We start from the raw sequence: 22,202 nt of genomic DNA, 5'->3' as shown, positions 1-22,202 counted from the left end.
TATAAGTAGCTAAGATAGCTGGGTCAAGTGATGGTTTTTAAGTAATGGTTTAATTACTGCCACCTTAAAAGCCTGTGGTACATAGCCAACTAATAAAGATAGATTGATCATTTAAGATCGAAGCATTAAATAATGGTAGGGCTTCCTTGAGCAGCTGGTAGGAATGGGGTCTAATAGACATGTTGATGGTTTGGATGAAGTAACTAATGAAAATACTCAGACAGAACAATGGAGAGAAAGAGTCCTAACCAAATACCAGCTGAATCACAAGCGCCAAGATAACGATAGTCTTTGGGATGGTTATGAGTAATTTTTCTCTAATAGTTAAAATTTTATTAGCAAAGAAGTCATGAAGTCATTACTAGTTAAAGTTAAAGGAATACTCGGCTCAATAGAGCTCTGACTCTTTGTCAGCCTGGCTACAGTGCTGAAAAAAACCTGGGGTTGTTCTTATTTTCTTCAATTAGTGATGAGGTAGTAAGATGCCTAGCTTTACGGAGGGCTTTTTATAGAGCAACAGACTCTTTTTCCAGGCTAAGTGAAGATCTTCAATTAGTGAGACGCCATTTCCTCTCCAACGTACAGGTTATCTGCTTTAAGCTGCGAGTTGTGAGTTATACCACAGAGTCAGGCACTTCTGATTTAAAGCTCTCTTTTTCAGAGGAGCTACAGCATCCAAAGTTGTCTTCAATGAGGATGTAAAACTACTGACGAGAACATAAAGAAGGAATCATATCCTTAAACCTAGTTACAGCGCTTTCTGAAAGACTTCTAGTGTAATGAAACTTATTCCCACTGCTGGGTAGTCCATCAGAGTAAATGTAAATGTTATTAAGAAGTTTTATTTTTAAGTTTTATTGAATCTGTTCTTACTTTTCCTTTATCTGCTGGTATGGGTTTTTAATTTGAAAAAACAAAAACCGTCTGGATCGTATTGTAAATGAGTGCAACAAGACTGCTGGCGTTTCCTTAAACGACCTGCCATTATATATAAAAACAGATTAAGAAGGCGAGGTTGATCTTGGACGATTCCAGTCACCCCCTGTACCCTGAGTTCACAATGTTCCATGGTCATAGATTTATGTCTAAGAAATGTAAGACCAGTAGGTACAAGAACTTTTTTCCCCACTGTTATAGATTTTTAAACACTATCACGATAGTTTTTAAATCGGTTTTTTTACTGAGTTATGTGACTGTGTGGTGAGTTTTTGGTGACTTTTTATGCCATATTTAAGATCATGTTATGTTTATGTATGTCCGAATGTGTTTACTTGCTGGTATACAACAAACTGCCCCTGGGGGGCTAATAAAGCTACTTGATACTTGACTTGATACTTGAAAGATGCTCAGTCTACTTAGTAATTACTTCTGAACTTCAAGCTAGATGCATTTAATTACTATAACTGAAGATTCACAGCTGGACATTTGTCAGTTTATAGTTTGCTAAAAAGTGTTTAAGAAATGCTTTGGAACAGTTTTGGGTTTCCACACATTTTCACTTTGGGATTTATTTCTTGTGTTGTAGTATTTTTGGTGATTAAGATTTCTGAAAGAAACAAAATTTTCGATTTATGGCATTAAAAAAAAAAAAATTCTCGCCTATACTTCAAGTGCATATTGCTCATATGTGAGAGGGTCCACCATAAAAATAATTATACCACCAGAAACAGCGTGTCTTCATTAATACATTCTCAAAATATAATTATTTATTAATTAAGATATCAAATATGCCATGTTTCACCACAAACAGAAGTGTCAAATATAGAACCACTGCACTTAAAATTATATCAGAGAACTAATATTTGTATTTTATGTCTAAATATTCATTCATCTTATCTTTATTTTGTAAGTTTGACAAAACATGGTTCCATCATTTTAAGAAACTACAGTGTCAGAAGCAAAAGATTAACAAATACTGTCTACTTCAAGAGTTTGGACAAAACACTGATTCGTTTTCACCATCAGATGGAAGTTCATCTGCTGGAAGTAGAGCATCAACAGTCTTCATGATGTCTACACAGACATCCTGTCTCCGGGACCACCTATGCGTCTCAGAGGGACCATGAGGACGCACAAATGTTAATTGTGCATATGGTTCCTCATTCCGACATTGCACCAATATCTCAAAAACCATTAAAGATGTAAGGCTGAGATTCGTATTGTGTCTCCTTGTGGGAGACAATCAGTCTGGAACATTTTCTGAAATCTGATGATTTGAGGTGGATTTATCCACCCGAGTGGTCGTGGATCTAATGGAAGGCTCCTTACAGATAATCAATCACTTCTGCAGCTTTAGAGCCAAGTCCCCTGAGCAGAGGTGCCAGGATGGCATGTCCATTAAAGGTGAAGAGCCTGAGGCCCCATGTATCATGACAGCCATGATGCAACCTCCAAACCTAAACAGACTGAGACGGTGGACACATTCACAGGTCCCAACATCACCACTGATGACATCATCCAAACCCAGCTTCTAGGTGAAGGGACGAGGTCAGTGATCAGACCAAACACTCACAGTGTCAGGGCCACTGTGCTCCCCCTTTGGTGGCTGGATCATCATGACACAAAGCCAAAACAAACAAACAAACAAAAAAACCACACACACTAAACCTGCCACAGTGTGACAGGTCAGATTACATTCCATTCCGTTTCCCAATCACATTCCACACCAGTCAGTGATTTCCACCCCGGCTGCCTCCATCTCTTCATCAGAAGACATCCACCATGTTTTTTTCCTTTCGCAACTCTGTAGCTCTTTCATTGAGTCATGGATCCTCCTCCTGAAGTCCTCCTTGGTCTTCCTGATGCCTCTCTTCAGGTTGGCGTGGGCTGTGCTGTAGAGAGCCCTATCACCATCTCTGAAGGCGGAGTTTCTCTCCTTCAGCTGGTTCACCCTGGTCATCCAGGGTTTCTGATTGAGGTCAACCCGGATGTGTTTCTCCACTGTGACCGTATCTACACAGTTCTTAATGTAACACCGTACAGCAGGGGTGGCCAAGTTCGGTCCTCGAGAGCCACATTCCTGACACTCTTAGTTGTCTCCCTGCTCCAACACACCTGAATCCAATGAAAGGCTCATTAGCAGACTTTTAATGAGCCTTTCATTGGATTCAGTTTAAGTATCTCGGGGTCTTGCTCACGAGTGAGGGACGGATGGAGCGTGAGATCGATAGACGGATCGGTGCAGCATCTGCAGTGATGTGGTCGTTGTATCGGACTGTCGTGGTGAAGAGAGAGCTGAGTAGGGGGGCAAAGCTCTCGATTTACTGATCGATCTACATTCCAATCCTCACCTATGGTCATGAGATTTGGCTCATGACCGAAAGAACGAGATCTCGAGTACAAGCGGCCGAGATGAGTTTCCTCCGCAGGGTGGCTGGGCACTCCCTCAGAGATAGGGTGAGGAGCTCGGCCATTTGGGAGGAGCTCGGAGTCGAGCCGCTGCTCCTCCACGTCAAAAGGAGTCAGTTGAGGTGGCTCGGGATCTTTTCCGGATGCCCCTGGACGCCTCGCTGGAGAGGTGTTCCGGGCACGTCCCATTGAGAGGAGGCCCCAGGGAAGACCCAGGACATGCATCTCTCGGCTGGCTTGGGAACGCCTTGGGGTTCCCCTGGGGGACGTGTGTGTGTGGATGGGGAGGTCTGGGCGGCTTTGCTTGAGCTGCTGACCCCGCGACCCGACTCCAGATAAAGCGGAAGAAAATGGATGGATGGATACTTCTCCATAACTCCGTGACCACACAATCGCTTTGATGCCATCGTGAACCTTTCAAACTCTTCCCTTGGGGTTAACACGTTGGTGGGTGTCATAATGCAATTCACCACCAGAACAGTACAGGGTGTGACAGTTTTGTGAAGACTGGCCTACTATCCCATGAAGTCTACTGTCATGAAAGTCACTGATCGTGAAACCGGAAAAGTGAGATTCTGGAAATGGTGCAGTTAGCGGACCAATCACAGCCCGTGCGGTCTCGATCATTTTGATGTATAGCTTTTGGGAGGTACACGTCTGGCTACAGAAAGGGGCTTGGAGGGGGTTCGCAATGACACAGAGGGCGCCAAGTGGCTACGGAGTTACGGATACAGAGCAGCATAAATCTGGCTATAGTCAGTCCTATCCTGGTCCAGAGGCCTGTGTCAGTGCTTGTTTCTTCATTCCATAGTGTGACAAAGATGAGAGTCTACAGATCAATCCATAAACAGTTTTCCAACTTGCAAACAAAATGGCTGCATATTGCACTTATTTCTAAGTGTGTTTGCGTTGCTATTCTGTGTATGAAGAACTGGACAAAGACTAGACAGAAGCCAGTCCACCAATCAGAAAGACTACAAACATTACAGTTACAAACAATGACTGTTTTCTCCAAGTCTGTACAATCTACAGCAAGTAGACTTGGTCAAAACCTGTAGCAGCTGACACACACACACACGCACGTGTGTGTGTGATGCTCATAAGATTTTGGTGATTTGGATTTTTTTTATCCACTTTCCTGAACAGTTTCACTGATATCATGTGTTTGATGTGTGAAGGACCTACTTTGTCTGACATCCATTGAACATTCCGGTGTTGATAAAGTACGGGCACACGATGGTGGTCTTGACGCCATCCACTCCACTTGCCAGCAGTTCTAGATTCACCGCCTCAGCAAAACCTACTGCCGCAAACTTACTGGCACAGTAATCTGTGAACCAGAGACACAGGGTAAAAGAAAAGACAAGTCAAGTCCTGTCTGGATACAGTCACTAATCCGGCCTCGTTAAACCGGCATACATGGGATTGAGAAGCCTCTATTGAGCCAAGCCATTCCAACCCAAATTTGGATTCTGGTCAAACCCACAGCTTTCTCACAGGACCCGGGTCAGGATTTAGAAAAAAGTTCCTGTAGAATGAACACATTCACACACTTGTGTTCAGTGACACAAAAGCTTTAAATACAACAGTAAAGACACATGTAGACTGACAGAATGAACAGGTGAGCACATGAGCCTGGATAACATAAGGCCACACCCTTCACACAAGCCGTGCAAACCATAGCCACCAATGAGGGAGAGCAAAGACACGCCTGTGGCACAGCCAGCAGTTGACCACCCTGGTGCCTCGTCCCAGCCTGTCCTTCAAACATTCTCAAAGGTCATCAGCCTTTGAGATTCAGAAATAGAACCATGAGGTCAAAGGTTAGGTGTTTGGTGACAATGGCATCTTTGCAGGAGAAAGAAGGTCCAAGTCTTTAGTGTCCTGGTGCTTCCCGTCTCACTGTATAGCTGTCAGACTTTGACTCTAACCAGCGACCTGATGTGACGAGTGGACATCTTTGGTCCAGTCCATCCCTGACAGTTTACCAGAATTATTCTAAACCAGTAACTGCTGTCAAGGACTGATGGAGTCTGAAAAAAAAATTCTGAGCCAAGTTGCTGAACTTGTTTAGAATGTGGACACGTGTGCAGGTCACCATCTCCAGCGAGTCATCAAAAGTCAGGACAGATCTGGCAGCGGTGCTGCATATCACAGGCACGTCTCAGAGTGATCTAACGGACCATCGTTGAGCTGTACGGACTGCTCCTCATGGTTCAGCACGCATTCAAACTGCAGATTATCTCCGAAATTTAATGATGTGTTGTCACATGACCCACTGCTAAATGTGTAGGTTTTGATACAGGAGTCAAACTGCAAGCTGCACGGTCAAGTGCTAGAAGCAGACCACCTCGCACTCCAGAGAAGCTTGAAGCATTTCATAGTCTAAACACAACAATTACTCAGACATCAGGGAGGCTGATGTGAAACGTGCACGCTGATCATTCAGATGAGTGAGTGTGTGCTGTGCTCACATCAACACACACCATCTCCCAAATGTAGCCAATGTTTCACGGTGAGAGTGGCATGCCTCACCTGAGTCTACGCGGCCATACGCAATATAGTCATTTTAGCAATACCAACGATGCTCTGGAGAAACCTGGTATCAAAGACATCCAGTCATCACCTGAGGCCAATAGTTTGAGTCCAAGCCTCAGAGTTGTGACAATCCCTCTGGTGGTGAGGAAGACTGTCTCCAGATAGATTCCAAAAGAGGATGGTGGATGTGGAGAAAATCTACACCCAGGGATGATCTAGAGACACCTTGGTGTGGGTTTGTTTAACGTGGGAATGTTATTGTACGCCAACAAACATGGTCCTTGACAGATACCTAACCTGGTCTGATGGCTGGGAAAGCAGGCTCGCGTTCAAGGCTCCTGTTGGACCTTCATGATTACCATCATGATGATAGGGCACATAAGGTTCCCGTCATATTTCACCCCAATAGGCATTCACCTACTTGACCCCTTACCCAGGTGTCACAAGGGGATGACGAGTTGAATTTTGACAGCCATTCAAGCTTCAGAACCACGTCATGAATCTGAAAGCACCTGGGGCCTCATGTACAAAGCGCGCGTACGCACAAAAACCTGGTGTACGCCCGTCTCCACATCCATGTGCAGATGTATCAAAAGTGACTTGAGCATGGAAATTTGCGGTGCGTCACGCAAAAATCCTGGCTGGCGTACACAGGTTTCTACAGCTGTTGTGCTCTCCGACATGTACAGGTGACGCAGGGAGCCGTTAATAGTGTGAAAACAAGAAGTCATCAGAGTGATGTGCACATCAGAGACACACTGATGAACAATTAACACCACATGTTTGCACTTAGATGGATGGATATAAAAGCACGCGCAAAGTGATGCGTAAAATGGCACTAACAATGGCTGCATTAGCATCAGAGGACCTTGCACATGGTGCAATATGACGTGAGCGTGAACTCAGGGAACGCGAGGATTTACTTCCAAATGAGGATAATTGGCTTTGAAACCAAGGCCACTGTTAGTGGAGTTGCACACAGAAATGCAGCTGGGCCAGACCACAATACAATGTGGACCCAGGAGTTGTCTGTGCCCACACAGGTGCTGACCACACTGTGCATCCTGGCATCATGAGCATTCCAGCGTGAGCTGGCTGATCAGTCAGGCGTGTACCAGTCAACCTTGTGCCGAGCCACGCCAGCTGGAATGCAATCATCTGAATCTCATCCAGGCACATTCCAACATTACAGTATGCTTTGCAGGAGAGACAGTTTCCAGAATGTAATCAGAGCTACTGCACACGTTGCCATAAAGGCACCATCACATGATGAGTTTGTTTTTTTAATAGGAAACATTTTCATTCCATCAATGTTCAAATCTCTGATCCCCTCGGTAAATCATTTATGGAAATCATGGATGCATTAGGATTTCAGCAGTTCGTTCATGGTTCAACCCATATCAGTGGTAATACTCTGGATTTGGTTCTTGCACGTGGCCTTGCTGTCACAAATATCGACATCCTGCCTCTTGCATCAGCGGTCTCTGACCACTCGCTTATTAGGTTTACAATTACGTTGCCGTGTTTAGTGGAGCAACAACCTTGCCTATCATTGCGGCGACTGAACTCGAAGCAAGACTACCTGAAATCCTAACTTCAAGCTTGATGAAATTTCAGTCAGTAGACAGTCTTGCAGATAGCCTGAATTTAGTGCTAAAAACCACACTTGATAAGATTGCGCCTCCTCTATTAAAGCAACGCCTTCCCAAAGCACAGACACCCTGGTTCAATAGTTATTTGCGTGACCTTAGGAAGAAGGCTAGAGGGTTGGAACGGAAATGGCGTAGTTCCAAACTAGAGGTGTTTCACCTTGTGTGGCGTGAAGCTATTTTAGATTATAAGCATGCTTTATTGGCTACGAAGCAGGCGTATTATTCTGAATTGATCAACAAAAAAAGCATAACTCAAAGTTCCTGTTTGATACGGTGGCATTTCTTATTCATGGACAGCCACCTGTTGGTCGTTCTCCTTTTTCAGCACAGGACTTTCTGGACTATTTCGAAAAGAAAATAGAAGATATTAGGTTGAGCACATCTCAGCATACTTTGGTTGAATCATTGTATCCAGCTACTGAGCTGGGGACTACTACTGAGGTGCTACCTAGATTCATGGAATTTAACAGTATCTCACAAGGTGTGCTGACGAAACTCATGATGTCTACTAGAAGCACAACCTGTTTATTTGATCCTATACCAACAAAATTGTTTAAGGATCTTTGGCCCATTCTTGGGCCGACTGTGCTGGAAATTGTTAACCTTTCTTTAAACTCTGGATGTGTTCCAAATTGTTTTAAATCTGCAGTGGTTAAACCACTACTCAAGAAATCTAATCTTGATCCTGGTGAATTGAAAAATTATAGGCCGATATCAAATCTATTATTCTGCTCTAAAATTCTGGAAAAGGTGGTTTCACGGCAGCTTCTGGACTATCTTACTGAGAATGACCTTTTTGAGCCACTGCAGTCTGCTTTTAGAAGACATCACTCCACAAAAACAGCACTTATTAAAGTAGTTAATGATCTTCTGCGAGCAATGGACTCGGATACTACTACAGCATTGGTGTTGTTGGATCTCAGTGCTGCGTTTGACACAGTTGATCATCATATTCTACTTGATAGGCTAGAAAACTGTTTCGGGATTACTGGAACTGCTCTTGTGTGGCTGACGTCTTATCTGTCTGGTCGTTCCCATTGTGTTTTGTGCAATGACACTACCTCTGACTTTAAGGGCATGACGTTCGGGGTTCCGCAGGGATCCGTTCTGGGTCCCTTGCTTTTTTCCCTGTATATGGCACCCCTTGGGAACATTTTGCGGCATTTCGGGGTTGCTTTTCATTGTTATGCTGATGATACTCAGTTGTATATGCCGATAGCTGCTGGAAATCCTGTCCGCATAAAATCTTTACAGGACTGTCTTGCAGCAGTGAGAAGTTGGATGTCTAGCAACTTTCTACTTTTGAACTCTGATAAGACTGAAATGATGGTTCTTGGCCCAGCAAGACATCGGCACCAATTTGATCAGCTGGCGCTTAGCCTAGGTTCATGTGTTATACATCATACTGACAAAGTGAGGAACCTTGGGGTAATCTTTGATCCTACGTTGTCCTTTGACCTCCACATTAGGGACATTATGAGGACTGCTTTCTTTCATCTGAGAAATATAGCAAAGATTCGCCCCATCCTGTCTATGGCTGATGCTGAGACTCTGATTCACGCATTTGTCTCTTCTAGATTGGATTATTGTAATGCTTTATTTTCTGGTCTGCCGCAGTCTAGCATTCGAGGACTTCAGTTGGTGCAGAATGCTGCTGCCAGAATTTTGACACAAAGTAGAAGGTTTGACCACATTACTCCCATTCTGGCATCCCTTCATTGGCTACCGGTTTCTGCCAGATTGGATTTTAAAGTTTTATTGTTGGTTTATAAAATTGTTCATGGACTGGCGCCTTCCTACTTGGCGGACTTGGTTAAGCCCTACGTACCTGCGAGGCCTTTGCGTTCGCAGGGCGCAGGGCTTCTGTGTGTTCCGAGGATGAACAAAAAGTCTGTGGGGTATAGAGCCTTCTCCTACCGTGGTCCGGCTCTTTGGAATGATCTACCTGTTATTCGGCAGTCTGACATGGTGGAGATTTTTAAATCAAGACTGAAGACCCACTTTTTTAGACTGTCTTATTAATTTTTTAATCTGTGTTTGCTTTGTAATTTTTTTTTTTTCTACTGTGTTTTATCTTTTAACTGGCAAAGCAGCAGGTGTGGGAGGAGTTCGGAACAACCATGGAGAAGGACTTTCAGTTGGCACCAAGGTGCTTGTGGCGGACCGTGAGGCACCTCGGAGATCAAAATAGGTAACCATCCAAGCTGTCTACAGTAAGGATGAGACTCTGTTGACCTCAACTGAGGATGTAATCCAGCGATGGAAGGAACACTTTCAGGAACTCCTGCATCAGACCGGAGCACCCTCTATAGTAGGGGCAGAGCTGGAATCCGATGGAGGATTTTCATCAATTTCCCTGGTGGAAATCACTGAGGTAGTCAACAAGTCCACAGTGGAAAAGCCGGGGGTTGATGAAATCCATCCAGAAATGCCGAAGGCTCTGGGTGTGGAGGAACTGTCGTGGATGAGATGTCTCTTCAACATTGCATTAGGTCTGGGACAGTGCAAGTGGCAAACTGGGGTGGTGGTCCCCATATTTAAAAAGGAGAATCACAGAGTGTGTGCCATGCTACAGGGGCATCACACTACTCAGCCTTCCTGGGAAATCTACTCCAGGGTGCTGGAAAGGAGGGTTCAGGCCGATAGTTGAACCTCTGATTGAAGAGGAAAATGCGGGTTCCGTCTGGTTGTGGAACAACCAACCAGCTCTTCACTCTCACAAGGAACCTGGAGAGGTCTTAGCGGTATGCCCATCCAGTTCTACATGTGTTTTGTGGACTTGGTAGAACGGCGTATGATTGGGTTCCCCTTGAGAGATCGGGTACTGTCTGTGGAGGTGCTGCTGGGAGCGTATGGAGTGAGGGGGTCCACTTCTCAGGGCCATCAATCTCTGTACTTACAAAGACAACGAGCTGTTGTTCGGATGCTTGGGCAGTAAGTCGGACTCGTTTCCAGGGGGTTGGCCCCAGCCCTGGCCTGCGCCAGCGCTTTGCCTCGTCAACAATTGTGCTATTGCATGCGACAAGGCTACGACGGTGGAGTCGGGAGGAGGAGGGTTTTTCAGTTTGGTGGGCTCAGGGTCTCATCACGCTTTTGCAGATGATGTGGTCCTGTTGGCTTCACTGGTCTGTGGCCTCCAACACTCACTGGATCAGTTCACAGTCGAGTGTGAAGCGGCTGGGATGAGGATCAGCACCTCTAAATCTGAGGTCATGGTTCTCCAGCAGGAAAACGCTGGATTGCCTACTCCAGGTAGGGAATGTGGTGTTGCCCCAAGTGAAGGAGTTTAAGTACCTCTGGGTCTTGTTCAGGGGTGAGGGGACAATGGAGCGCGAGATTGGCTGGAGAATTGGCACAGCAGGGGCGGTATTGCATTCATTCTACTGTACTGTTGTGACAAAAGGGAGCTGACCCAGAGGCGAAGGGTTGAGGGTATGAGGGTTGGGTCATGACCAAAACAACTAGATCACAGGTACAAGTGGCCGAAAAGGGCTTCCTTGGAGGGTGGCTGGTGTATCCCTTAGAGATAAGGTGAGAAGCTCAGTCAGAGAAGCTCGGGGAGAAGTCAAGGGAGCGCGGAGTAGAACCACTGCTCCTTCACGTTGAAAGGAGCCAGCTGAGGTGGTTTGGACATCTGGTAAGGATTCCTCCTGGGTGCCTCCCTAGGGAGGTGTTCCAGGCACGTCCACCTGGGAGGTGACCCCCCGGAAGACCCAGGACTAGGTGGGGAGATTATATCTCCACACTGGCCTGGGAACACCTCAGGACCTCCCAGTCAGATGTGGTCAATGTGACCTGGGAAAGGGAAGTCTGGGGTCCCCTGCTGGAGCTGTTGGCCCCGTAACCCAATCCCGGATAAGCGGTTGAAGTGAAAGGAAGAAGTGGCTTTCATGTGGTTTGACCCGTGATGTCATCAGTGTGTGCTCGTCTTTCTGTAAATGTATCATGGGACCCCAATAACTCTTTTTGCATTGTGCCCCCTGAAAAACAATTATTTTCCACATGTATGTAATGGGTTTTTTGTTTTGTTTTAAATCAGTAGTAGTCACCCTGACAAGGGGTGGTCGCCAAGCAGTTAAGTGCACTTGCTTGCAGGGTGGAAGGTTCTGGACTCAAACCCCAACCCCTGACTATTCTCCGTGTAATGCGAAGTTGCGTCAGGAAGAGCATCCAGCATAAAATTTGTGCCAAATCAACATGTAGATTCACCTCAGATCTGTTGTGGTGACCCTGAGAGAAAAACCAGGGAGAAGCCGAAGGAACTTACTTTTGACAATGTCGTCAGTTTGAGAGCTGTGCACGAGGCTGAATGGGTCAGACCCCATCTGGCACCAAACGCGTGAGCTATACGTGATGAAATCAGATATTTTATTGAACTATACTGGATGGGTGGGGTGGGGTGCCCCGATGGGGGCAGGTGATGGTCTAGTGGTTAAGCGTTGGGCTTGAGACCAGAGGATCTTCAGTTCAAATCCCAGCCTGACCGAAAAATCACTAAAGGCCCTTGGGCAAGGTCCTTAATCTCCTAGTTACTCCTGAATTAGTTGTGGGCGCCTTGTACGGCAGCAGCCTGACATCGGGGTGAATGTGAGACACTTATGTGTAAAGCGCTTTGAGCGTCTGATGCAGATGGAAACGCAGTATATAAATGCAGTCCATTTACCATTTAATATGGACACGTACTCCCTTTTATCCACCAACCCGCTCTTGAGGCAGAATTTTACAGATACATACATCACCATTTCTCAGTGATGAAAGTGAGGTCTGGAAAAAACAACAACAAAAAAAAAACCTTAACTTTTTGCTGAAGATCTTTGTGGACGGTGAACCTCGGCTATCTGATTTTTTTTTGTATTAATTAATTAATATATTTTGAATCTGCACTCTGAGATGTGTTCTGATGCACGTTGGAAGCAAAATTCTGTGAACAATTGCAGTTTAAAATGAAAAAGATAAAAATGTGCAAACGTGATAAAATCTGAGTATTTGTACGTCTCACAGATACACTGATGACAACAGACTAATTAGGTCACATCTGTTCATCTTCAGGAAATCCGGTCAAATCTCACTGTCGGCAAGAAAAAAAACCTTTTACCTGTGACAGACATGAAGACAGATCTGATAAAATATTTGACCAAATTCTTTATGAGATGTGCATTAATAAGTAGAGCAGAATGTGAGTTGCTCTCGTTGACAACAGTTTACATGATGTCCTCATCTGATATCACAATCACAATCGCTTTTATTCTCCAAGTATCCACAGAACACAAGGAGTCGGAGCTGCACTCTCTCTGTACGGCAGGTAGAATTATACACCAAACAGTATCTGTCAATCACAGACAGATTGTTTGCAGACTGTTTTGGTGACTGTTATGGGCTCAGTGAGTCTGTGGTATCAAACAGCGACACAGACGCACGCTGTTGATGATCTAAGAGAGACTGCTGTGTGCTTAAAGCGAAGCAGTGCGTTTGTGTACTTTTTTTTTAACTCATACCACAGCATGCTGCTCGCTCCACCTCACAGATGACACGAGAGGACGTGCACTTTTTTAGTGAGCCAAGTTTAACTGAGGAGGAAAAAAGCCTCTATCAGGCTGATTCTTGTCAGAGTTCTGATCCGTTTTTCAGCAGACAGCAGGTTCCTTAATGCAGCTTTTCAGGAACTCAGTAAGGAAAAGCTGCGTTCCACAGACCCACGTCACTGAATCGGAGCACGAGGCTGCTGCGGTTGTGACTGAACGACGTGCACGTGCAGCTGCTTTAACTCCGCTCAGTGTAATTTTACTGCAACTGCATCGAGACACAAAACCACACAACTCCACAGTTCACCTGTGTGCTGAACCACTTTGTGTGTGTGTGGGGGGGGGGGGGGGGGGGGGGCAGCTACAGACCAGCTATGATCAGAAGCTCAGAACTGGTTTCTATTTTCTGGGAAAATACATCAAGCCGCAAAAACCCCAGTAAACATGGAAATCCAGGAATACGTGGAAAGCTTTTGTCTCTGCTTCCTTGTCTTGTGCTATTCAGTCAAAATAAATATTACATCGCCTCCCTGTGTAAACAGCATCTCGTCTGGGCTAGTACTGTGTAATCATTACATTTTCATTATCATGGCAATATGAGAACGCACAATAAACACAACAGATTAAAAAAACACAGCCTATCACAGGGCTCCAGACTAACGGCTTCCAGCCGGAGCTGTTTAGGAGCAAAAGGAGAAAGTTTAGGGGTGAAAATCACAAATTAACACAGACACATTTAACACATAATTATTAATATTTTCCCCACTTTAACAGTTACTGATAAATACTTTGGTAACAAACTAAACTTGTCTTCCCTGTGCGGGCAGACTCACTCCTGAAAAAAATAAAAAACTAAACCATGTGGTGTCTAACAGCAGGGTGTGTCTGGAGTTTTATCTTTGACTTTTCTTTTATCTGCACACACCATGACGACAATGTTTTACAGCGAGGAGGAGCAGCTCAACTTCCATGTTTTTAGTCAAACTGCTCCATCAGGGGAAATGAAGAGCCAGAAAAAGGCGTTTGTTCATTTGTCCCAGGTCTTACAATCATCATCATATTGACCAGCAACTTTTTCTCTTCTTGTGGACACACAAAAGACACGCAAAAACAGAGACCCACAATGAGATCCACCACAAATAACTGTACAGACAGCCACCAGAACACAGAGCCCAAAACAGTCACGCCCCTGCACAGTGCCCAGAACAGCCACACCCCTGCGCAGTGCCCAGAACAGCCACGCCCCCATAAAGCCAAAAACAGCCACGCCCCTGCACAGAGCCCAAAACAGCCACACCCCTGCGCAGTGCCCAGAACAGCCACGCCCCCACAAAGCCAAAAACAGCCATGCCCCTACTCAGAGCCCAAAACAGCCACGCCCCTGCGCAGAGCCCAAAACAGCCACGCCCCTGCGCAGAGCCCAAAACAGTCACGCCCCTGCGCAGAGCCCAAAACAGCCACGCCCCTGCGCAGAGCCCAAAACAGCCACGCCCCTGCGCAGAGCCCAAAACAGCCACGCCCCTGCACAGAGCCCAAAACAGCCACGCCCCCACAAAGCCAAAAACAGCCACGCCCCTGTGCAGAGCCAAAAACAGCCACGCCCCTGCGCAGAGCCAAAAACAGCCACGCCCCTGCGCAGAGCCCAAAACAGCCACGCCCCTGCGCAGAGCCCAAAACAGCCACACCCACACAAAGCCAAAAACAGCCACACCCCTGCTCAGAGCCCAAAACAGCCACACCTCCACAAAGCCAAAAACAGTCACACCATGGTGAAGAGCCAAAAACAGCCACGCCCCTGTGCAGAGCCCAAAACAGCCACGCCCCTGTACAAAACTAAATACAACCACGCCCCTGTACAGAGTCACCACAGATGACTATTCAGGCAGCTGCCACAGTGACAGAATAAATATTTGCTGTGGGTTCAGGTTGAGTGCCCTGAAGCCACCTGAAGTGTAAACGGTGTGTGGTGTGACATTTGAGTGTGCTGTGATCAGTGATCAGCCTCAGGTTACTCTGAACATTCTGCTGCTTTGCCGTAAGGACAAAAAACATTCACACAGCATGATTTTTGACTCCACACAGTCCTCAGCCGTGTCACTTCTGGAAGTGATGAAGTCCTGATAACTTACGGCCGTGAATGATGTTCACCCCGTTTAAAGAGAAGGACGGTAAAATCCACAGACACGTCAGGGCCGGGCTGTTTGTAAGATGATCAAAATCAGCAGATTGTGTGTGTGTGTCCCTGTCAGAAAGGAGTGTAATCTTTTCCAGCACAAAGTCCTCACAGGCAGACTGGAGGAGACTGACAGGAGAACAGAATATCAGTGTCAGCATCCTTTGTTCCCCACGCCGACATTGTGAAGGACCGTTTGTTGTAGAAATCAGCTTCTGGATGATGAACAATGACGGTTTTCAAAGCTGACAAAGACTTTTTAATGTCGCTTAAAGCGAGGTGACAGGATGAAGAAAGGCTCCACACAAACCAGAGCGCCGTTAACGGCACGCACCAATCACTCAGTCAGGCTCAGCCCCTCGCTCTCACAGCCCGTAAGGAACGGGACGGGCGACCTGCAAAGATCCTTTGAAAGAAAACTCAGAGGGGATGAACACATGAACGTTTCCCTCAGCCACTACAGGACTGTGCAGTAAATCTGTCCATGTTCAGACCGCGTGGGACCCATCACAAAGGAAAACCACAAAAATCAGAGAAACACCGGCGCTGAGTCATCACAATCACGGCCATTCAGCTCCACGTGGAGTCAGAAACATCTCACAGGTCGGGATCGCCGGCCGGCCAATCAGCAGCCTTTGTTCAAAGTGCTGCTGATTACACGTTTTACATTCTTTCTCCAAGAAAAGGTCACACCGCCTGTGAAACACCTCCATGTTCACACATCCTGTGCGAGACGGTACACAATGACCACTTTAATAGGTACGCCCCCTCAACTGCTCACGAAAGTAAATATGTAATCAGCCAATCGTGTGGCAGAGACACAGCACCTTCACGCACACAGACAGAACACTGAGGAGGCCCTTGAACACGGACACTGCTGCCTCTTCAACCACGTCCCTCTCTGTGGACTCTGCAGACACCAGGATCCAGTCAGCAGCATTCCGCTGGCTGACCGCGCCTCGCCGATGGCAGAGGTCAGAGAAGAACGGTTCCAGCTGAGACAGAAGGTCCATTTCCACCTCAGGAACTCCACCTGCTGCCAGATTTCAGGACCAGCTGAAGGAACGGCCCATTAAGTGACAGTGAAGAACGCCGCACTCGCAGTGACAGCAAGCATCTAATGCTAGTAACAGCTAGGAAAACGTCAGCGGCAAAGTAACATCAACGTTTGCTTGCTAGCTATTGTTAGCATCCAACCCAAGAGATGTTCAAGCACATATGAAGTCTGCTGTTTGTATATTTCTCACCCTGTAGGGCAGGTGGTTTAGTGGGACAGCAGTTGGACTGCCAATACCCAGACCTGGATTTGACTCCTGGTCACGCTACCCATGTGAGTCTTTGGACAAGCCCCTCACTGCATTGTTCCAGTCCACCCAGCTGGACTTGTTTCCACCACAACCGAGGATATGTTCTGGCACCAATGAGCCTGAGGGAAGAAATAGACTAACCTATTGATTTCAGACAACTCTCAACTATTCAAACGTCTGTACCAGAGGTGTCACCCCACCCCCCAGTACAGATGTTGCACCCCAGAAAAGATCAGCTCACAGAAATCATTAACAGCCAGACATCATTCAAATACATGAACCATGATAAAGACGTGCATTTACTTGTCCTGGCTTCATTTTAATGAGAAAAAGTGTTCCAAAAGTGCCACAAAGCACGACAGTGGCACCAATGAAACTGATGAGCCTCGAAGAAGCTTCTCTCACATCAGCAGCCACGGCTGGTTGGCTCCTGCTGGGTTTTAATCCATCAAGCAGCACATTAAGAACCACTGGAAATCAATCTGTGGACACGCTTCGTGTCTACACTCAGGACCAACTCATCATCGTCTCCATGAGGACGGTACGACAAGACCCAAAGGAAGGAGGCTCCTGTGGGACATCACTAAACTAAATTCTAACTGGCGTGACCTCCCAGTCACTGAGCGATGAGTGCAGAGCAGAGACGACGCTGAAAGTCCAGAGTCCCGATGTCGGTACTGCTGTCACTTTTATCCCAACACGTCTAACATTTCTGAGTTCAACAGAAACAGGGCGGTCGTGTTTGGTACCTTTGTTTACAGCAGCTTAGTTCAAAAACAGTCACACACTAAACAAAGCAGACCTGTGAGGGAAGCTTCCAAGAGCCCAGTGACAGTTTCTGAGGCTGTGACTGGATAAACTGAGGATGGGACAATGTCTCACAGCTTCATGGTCCAGCGGCACAACAAGAACTTTCTGGGAGGGACAAGGGAGACTTGAACTGAGATTTAATCTACTTATGACTTTACACGTTCTTCTGTGTGCCACTCGTGTCCAGCTGAACCTTTGAAAGTCGATGGATTATAAAAGACCAGAGCTCCATCTGCACACATCACCGCACAATACATGGAGCTGATGAAGAGGAGGACGTGAGCCCAGAACAAGGTCCCGCCCCTGCTGACTGTAACACCATCACAGCTGCACTCTGGGACCAGACCGGATGGATCAGAGGCAGAACAGAGTCCAGCGACGGCTGACTGATCCAAACAAGTTAGAAAATGTTCTCAATCAACTCTGTCAGAAGTTACTCCACCAGCACGGAGGAAACTTCCACAGCTGACGTCTGAGTGGCTCAAACATTCAAACCAAACCAGTAAAGTAAAAGGTGCCAACATGACCAGCTGGACTACAGACATGTGGATCTGTTTCCTGGTTATATTACCAGTCTGTGTCCTTGGACAAGGCACTTCATCTACATCATCCCAGTCCAAGTCAAGACTGGGAGCATTCAGTGGTGCCACGCTTCACCCCATCTGCAACACCATGGTGCGGCCTTGGGCCCTGGATGGCAACTATCCCCACTTCTTGTCTGTCTGTTGCTCTTTCTGTCAGCTGAAACCTGTCAGTTTGACTGCGGGTGGAGCTGAGCTGCGTGTGCACCCAGCGGGGCCTGTCTGTGGAGGAACCGTAACCAGTCAGTGGACAGTGAGCTGAGTTTAAAGTCTCAGAAACAACATTCCACTCAGGTTCACCATTTGTCCTCAGAAGATAGCAAAAGTTATTCTCATTCATTCACAGTCACTCACTCAATGTGGTAACTTTTGGTAAATCAGAGTCGGTCCACACGGATACAAACCTTTTCAGGGCAGTTAAGATGTAAATAATCCTGGGTATTTCTAGGATGTCTTGGTCTGTAAGGACAGCATGGATAATCTTCTTCGCGACGTACCCTGGATCTAGCATGGGTAACACCGCCGGCCACCTGACAAAGACAAAAGAACCAAAGACATCACTGCTAGGACTGAGTTGGTTAACAGAAACTGTTTGATAGAGAACTTGTTCTGGATGATGTGACATCAGAACCAGACCAGATGCAGGCATTGTTTTTGACAGATCACCATCGTGTAAATGAAACCTGAGTCATCACATCAGTGCACGTTTCCTCTTAGCCACAGTGCAAGTCACCAAAAAACCAAAACTATATTTCATTCACTTTAAATACACACCAAGTCTGTTTCTGATGGATGGTGTATGTGATTCATAATCTAATAATAATCATTAGAGAGCACTTTGCACATAAAGGAGTGTTTCTTCATCATTTCATTTGTTTTGCTCTTGCTGACAGTGGACATTCGGAGGGACAATACCACACACCTTCTTAAAAGTAATGGTTCACTTTTGAGGATATTGTGAAGACCTTTGCACATAACACCAACAAATATGTTTAACAACTAAACCCTTCAGTCACCATTCACTTCAACGTCCTTGTTTTACTACTACGACGCTGCACTAAGCAAAGATGATGAGCCAGATAAAGAAGATGCTGACTTAAAACTCACATGTTATCCTCCTTTTCAACAGGTTAATACAAATCTGACAAGTCCACAAAAACACATATTTAAGATTCTGGCTAAAAACCCACTCTGACCCTGGACTTGAGACTATAAACTCCTCTGTTTCAGCCTCGCTCAGAACAACCGGTTTCCATAACTTTAAATGCTAATGAGCTGTATCTGACCACACCCCTCTCAGGAAAGGGCTGTTGTGTTGGAGTGGAGAACTGCAGGTACCTCACAGGAATGTGCAGAGCTGAAGAGGAAACAAACGTGTGCACACCAAAAAGAACTGGCTTGGAAATTAATTAATTATCCAAAGGCTGCAGTTAATGAATGCTCAGAGTTACTGCACTGAGATAATAACGATGTCTTCCATTTGAACATTTCTGAAGGAAGACTTTGGTTTTATCCAGGTCCTTCCCACTGTCGCCAAGTGCTTGCTCACAGGGGGTCGTTTTGACCGTTGGGGTTTTTACGTAATTATTGTATGGCCTTGCCTTACAATATAAAGCGCCTTGGGGCAACTGTTTGTTGTGATTTGGCGCTATATAAATAAAATTGATGATGATGATGAGGTAAAGTATGGGAGCATGCGCTGATGCTGCACTTTGCCACATCCACAATGTCACGGAACCTCCTTGGGTCCTGGATGCCAACCAACCATGCAGACAACTGCACAATTCCCGCATCTCTAAAATAACCACCTATCTGCTACGGCCAGGTGAAATGTGGATGTCCCCTTGGCCTTCTCCAGCTACTGGGCTTCTCAAGACACAGACACCTACATGCCTGGATCATGCACCGAGAAATGAGCCACACGGCCAAACTGTCGTAGCTGATGCTCCCTCACAATGCAAGGGTTTAAGTAACCACTCGTTTGATACAAAGCCATTCCAGAGGCACCAAAGGATCCTCCAGAGACCCAGTACCAAAGATTTAGTCGCCACCTTAGGTCAATGTTTAGCATCAAGTCTCACCACCATACAGCAAGACAGGCAGCACGAGGACCATAAAGACTGGGACCTTCATTCGCCTGCAGAGACATCGCCAAACACCTCTGTGCAGTGACCTCATGATTATACATGTGACATAATTATACTTCAGAAGTTTAAGGGTTTACATCTAGAAACACCTGAATCCTATTTTAGCTAAAGTCAAGTGATGTCATTATGTGTGTAACCTGACCACAGTCATGCAAGTCTTGATCACTGGTTTTAAAAAAATTGCACAGGTGTTGTTCTCATAAAAAGAACCCCCAAAGAGTAGGATCACTCTGTTTCAGCTTCACTAACCTCCACACCGCCAACTGCACGGAAGCAAACAACATATCTGGACAGAATCAGAATTCAGTGTGCCGAGTTACTGTCCGATGACTCTCAAAGTGGACTTTTTGTCTGCAAACACACACCAGGCTACACTCTGTCCACACAAAAGGAGTCCGGGACAAATCTGGACCACAAATCCTCAGGCCTGATTAAAAAAAAAAAAAAGTAACAGCTAGTGAGTGAAAATTTTATTAAAAACAAAACACGCCTGCAGTGCAAAGAGATTACAGCAACAACACGACTGCCGAGACGCGAGATATCAGTTACAGAATAACTCTGAAGTGTCAAAAGTGATCATTTTTAGTTGTTTGCTATACTTTAATAAAACAAAATGAAGAAGTGAGAAGAAAGGTTTTCATTTTTCATTTAGTTGGAGAATAACTGGACTGAGAGCTCAGTGTTTGTTTGTTCCACAGTAAAATTAATCCTCAGGAAGACAACTTGACTAATAACTGTGCACGTGTGCATCAAAGGTCAGGTCACTGGAGCCGGGCACCGCTGCACCCACCGCGGGACCTGGATGACAACCAGTCAGGCAGATCAAAACAACAGTCCATCTGCTGCAGCCAGACCAAAATCAAAAAACTAATAACTAATCAATGCTGTTGCAGTTGACTGTAAGGATTTACCGCACGTGGCCTCAATTTTAACTATGGTGTTGCTATGGAGACAGCACAAGAAGACTGAGTGCCTGACTGTCACTGGTCGTGTGTGGACGCCGAGCTGTCCACACGGGCTCACAGACCACATTATGTCTTAACAGGTTTGTGCGTCTCTGCGGTGCCCCGTTTTTTTTACATATATACGCATTATTATTTTTTATTTTAGATTTTTGTTATCCTCTTGCTGTTTTTATTCCTTTTCTGTGTTTCCATTTTAAGAGTTTTATTCGAGAACCACAATGGACATAAATAAATGTTGTAGCTTTTTTTTTTTATTATCCTTGTAATTATGTCCTTTCAAATACTTCGTCTTCACATTTTACATTTTCAGTACGTGCTGAACTTAAAATAAATCAATCAGCATGAGCGCATGCATATGCATGTGCGTGTGTGTGTGTGTGTGTGCATAGCAGGAAGTGAGAGACCAGCCGTTAACTGCTGCGGTAGCAACCTGTGTCCTGAGGGGGCTGCTGATGGATGAGGGGACAGAGACACAGACTACAGCGGACACATTATTTCCTGACCCCGGGCTGTCTGACTCCGTGTGCGTGTTCCAACAAAGAAACTGTCAATTTAAGGACCAGCTGTAAAATGTCACACACACACACACCTCAGGCACTATGTTTTCTGTGTGGCAGAGTCTGGATATGACTAACCTCTGCACTGTCTATCCTATACACACACTAAATATTGTGGTATTTTAATATGAGAAAAAAAGACATTAAGTCTGCTTTTGAGTCATCTTTTAAATGTCCCCGACGGGCTCTGTTGATGAGACAACATGATGACACTGAAGGACACGAGCTCAAAGTCCATGTCCACATCAGTAAAACCGATAAGACGTTTGAACACAGCAAGAATTCAAAGTTTCTCTTCACCGGAGCTCAATCAAGGGGGCTTCTGGAGCCCTTCCCTTCACAAATAATTATGATCAGGTCTGGGAGCGTCCACTGGTGCCACAAGTCACAGCATACACCATGACCCTGAACCGCAACCCACCAGGAAGATAACTGGTCCATTCCCACCATCTCTGAAGTGTCGGCCTCACCTTCTCCAGCCGCAATTATAATTGAATATTCTCATGAAAGGAGAGTATTTGTTTCTGTGGTACAACAAAGACATTTGGGTTTGAGCTCCAAAGATGACTGAGAAGAGAGTTTAGATCAGACATGTCTAAACT

At 45.8% G+C, this 22,202-nt stretch overlaps 1 protein-coding gene across 3 annotated transcripts in view; it reads right to left on the bottom strand.

The window, feature by feature from the left end:
- The window catches only part of sdr16c5a (short chain dehydrogenase/reductase family 16C, member 5a), a 77,928-nt gene that overhangs the window by 19,416 nt on the left and 36,310 nt on the right, over positions 1–22,202 (bottom strand). For 2 of the 3 annotated variants that reach the window (XR_004564066.1, XM_034183171.1), the window contains one exon: positions 18,336–18,461. Coding sequence is in view for 2 of the 3 variants with exons in the window: in XM_034183171.1 (XP_034039062.1) it covers positions 18,336–18,461 (126 nt within the window). In the remaining variant the exon portion in view is untranslated. Of the gene's footprint in view, positions 1–18,086; positions 18,154–18,335; positions 18,462–22,202 lie in introns of those variants that run through there. The other variant, XM_034183172.1, reaches the window with a different exon arrangement.

This window comes from Thalassophryne amazonica, chromosome 12, assembly GCF_902500255.1.
Source record: "Thalassophryne amazonica chromosome 12, fThaAma1.1, whole genome shotgun sequence".
NCBI lineage: Eukaryota > Metazoa > Chordata > Actinopteri > Batrachoidiformes > Batrachoididae > Thalassophryne > Thalassophryne amazonica.
The sequence above is the reverse complement of the archived record's forward strand: the minus strand, read 5'-3'. Positions and strand labels throughout refer to the sequence as shown.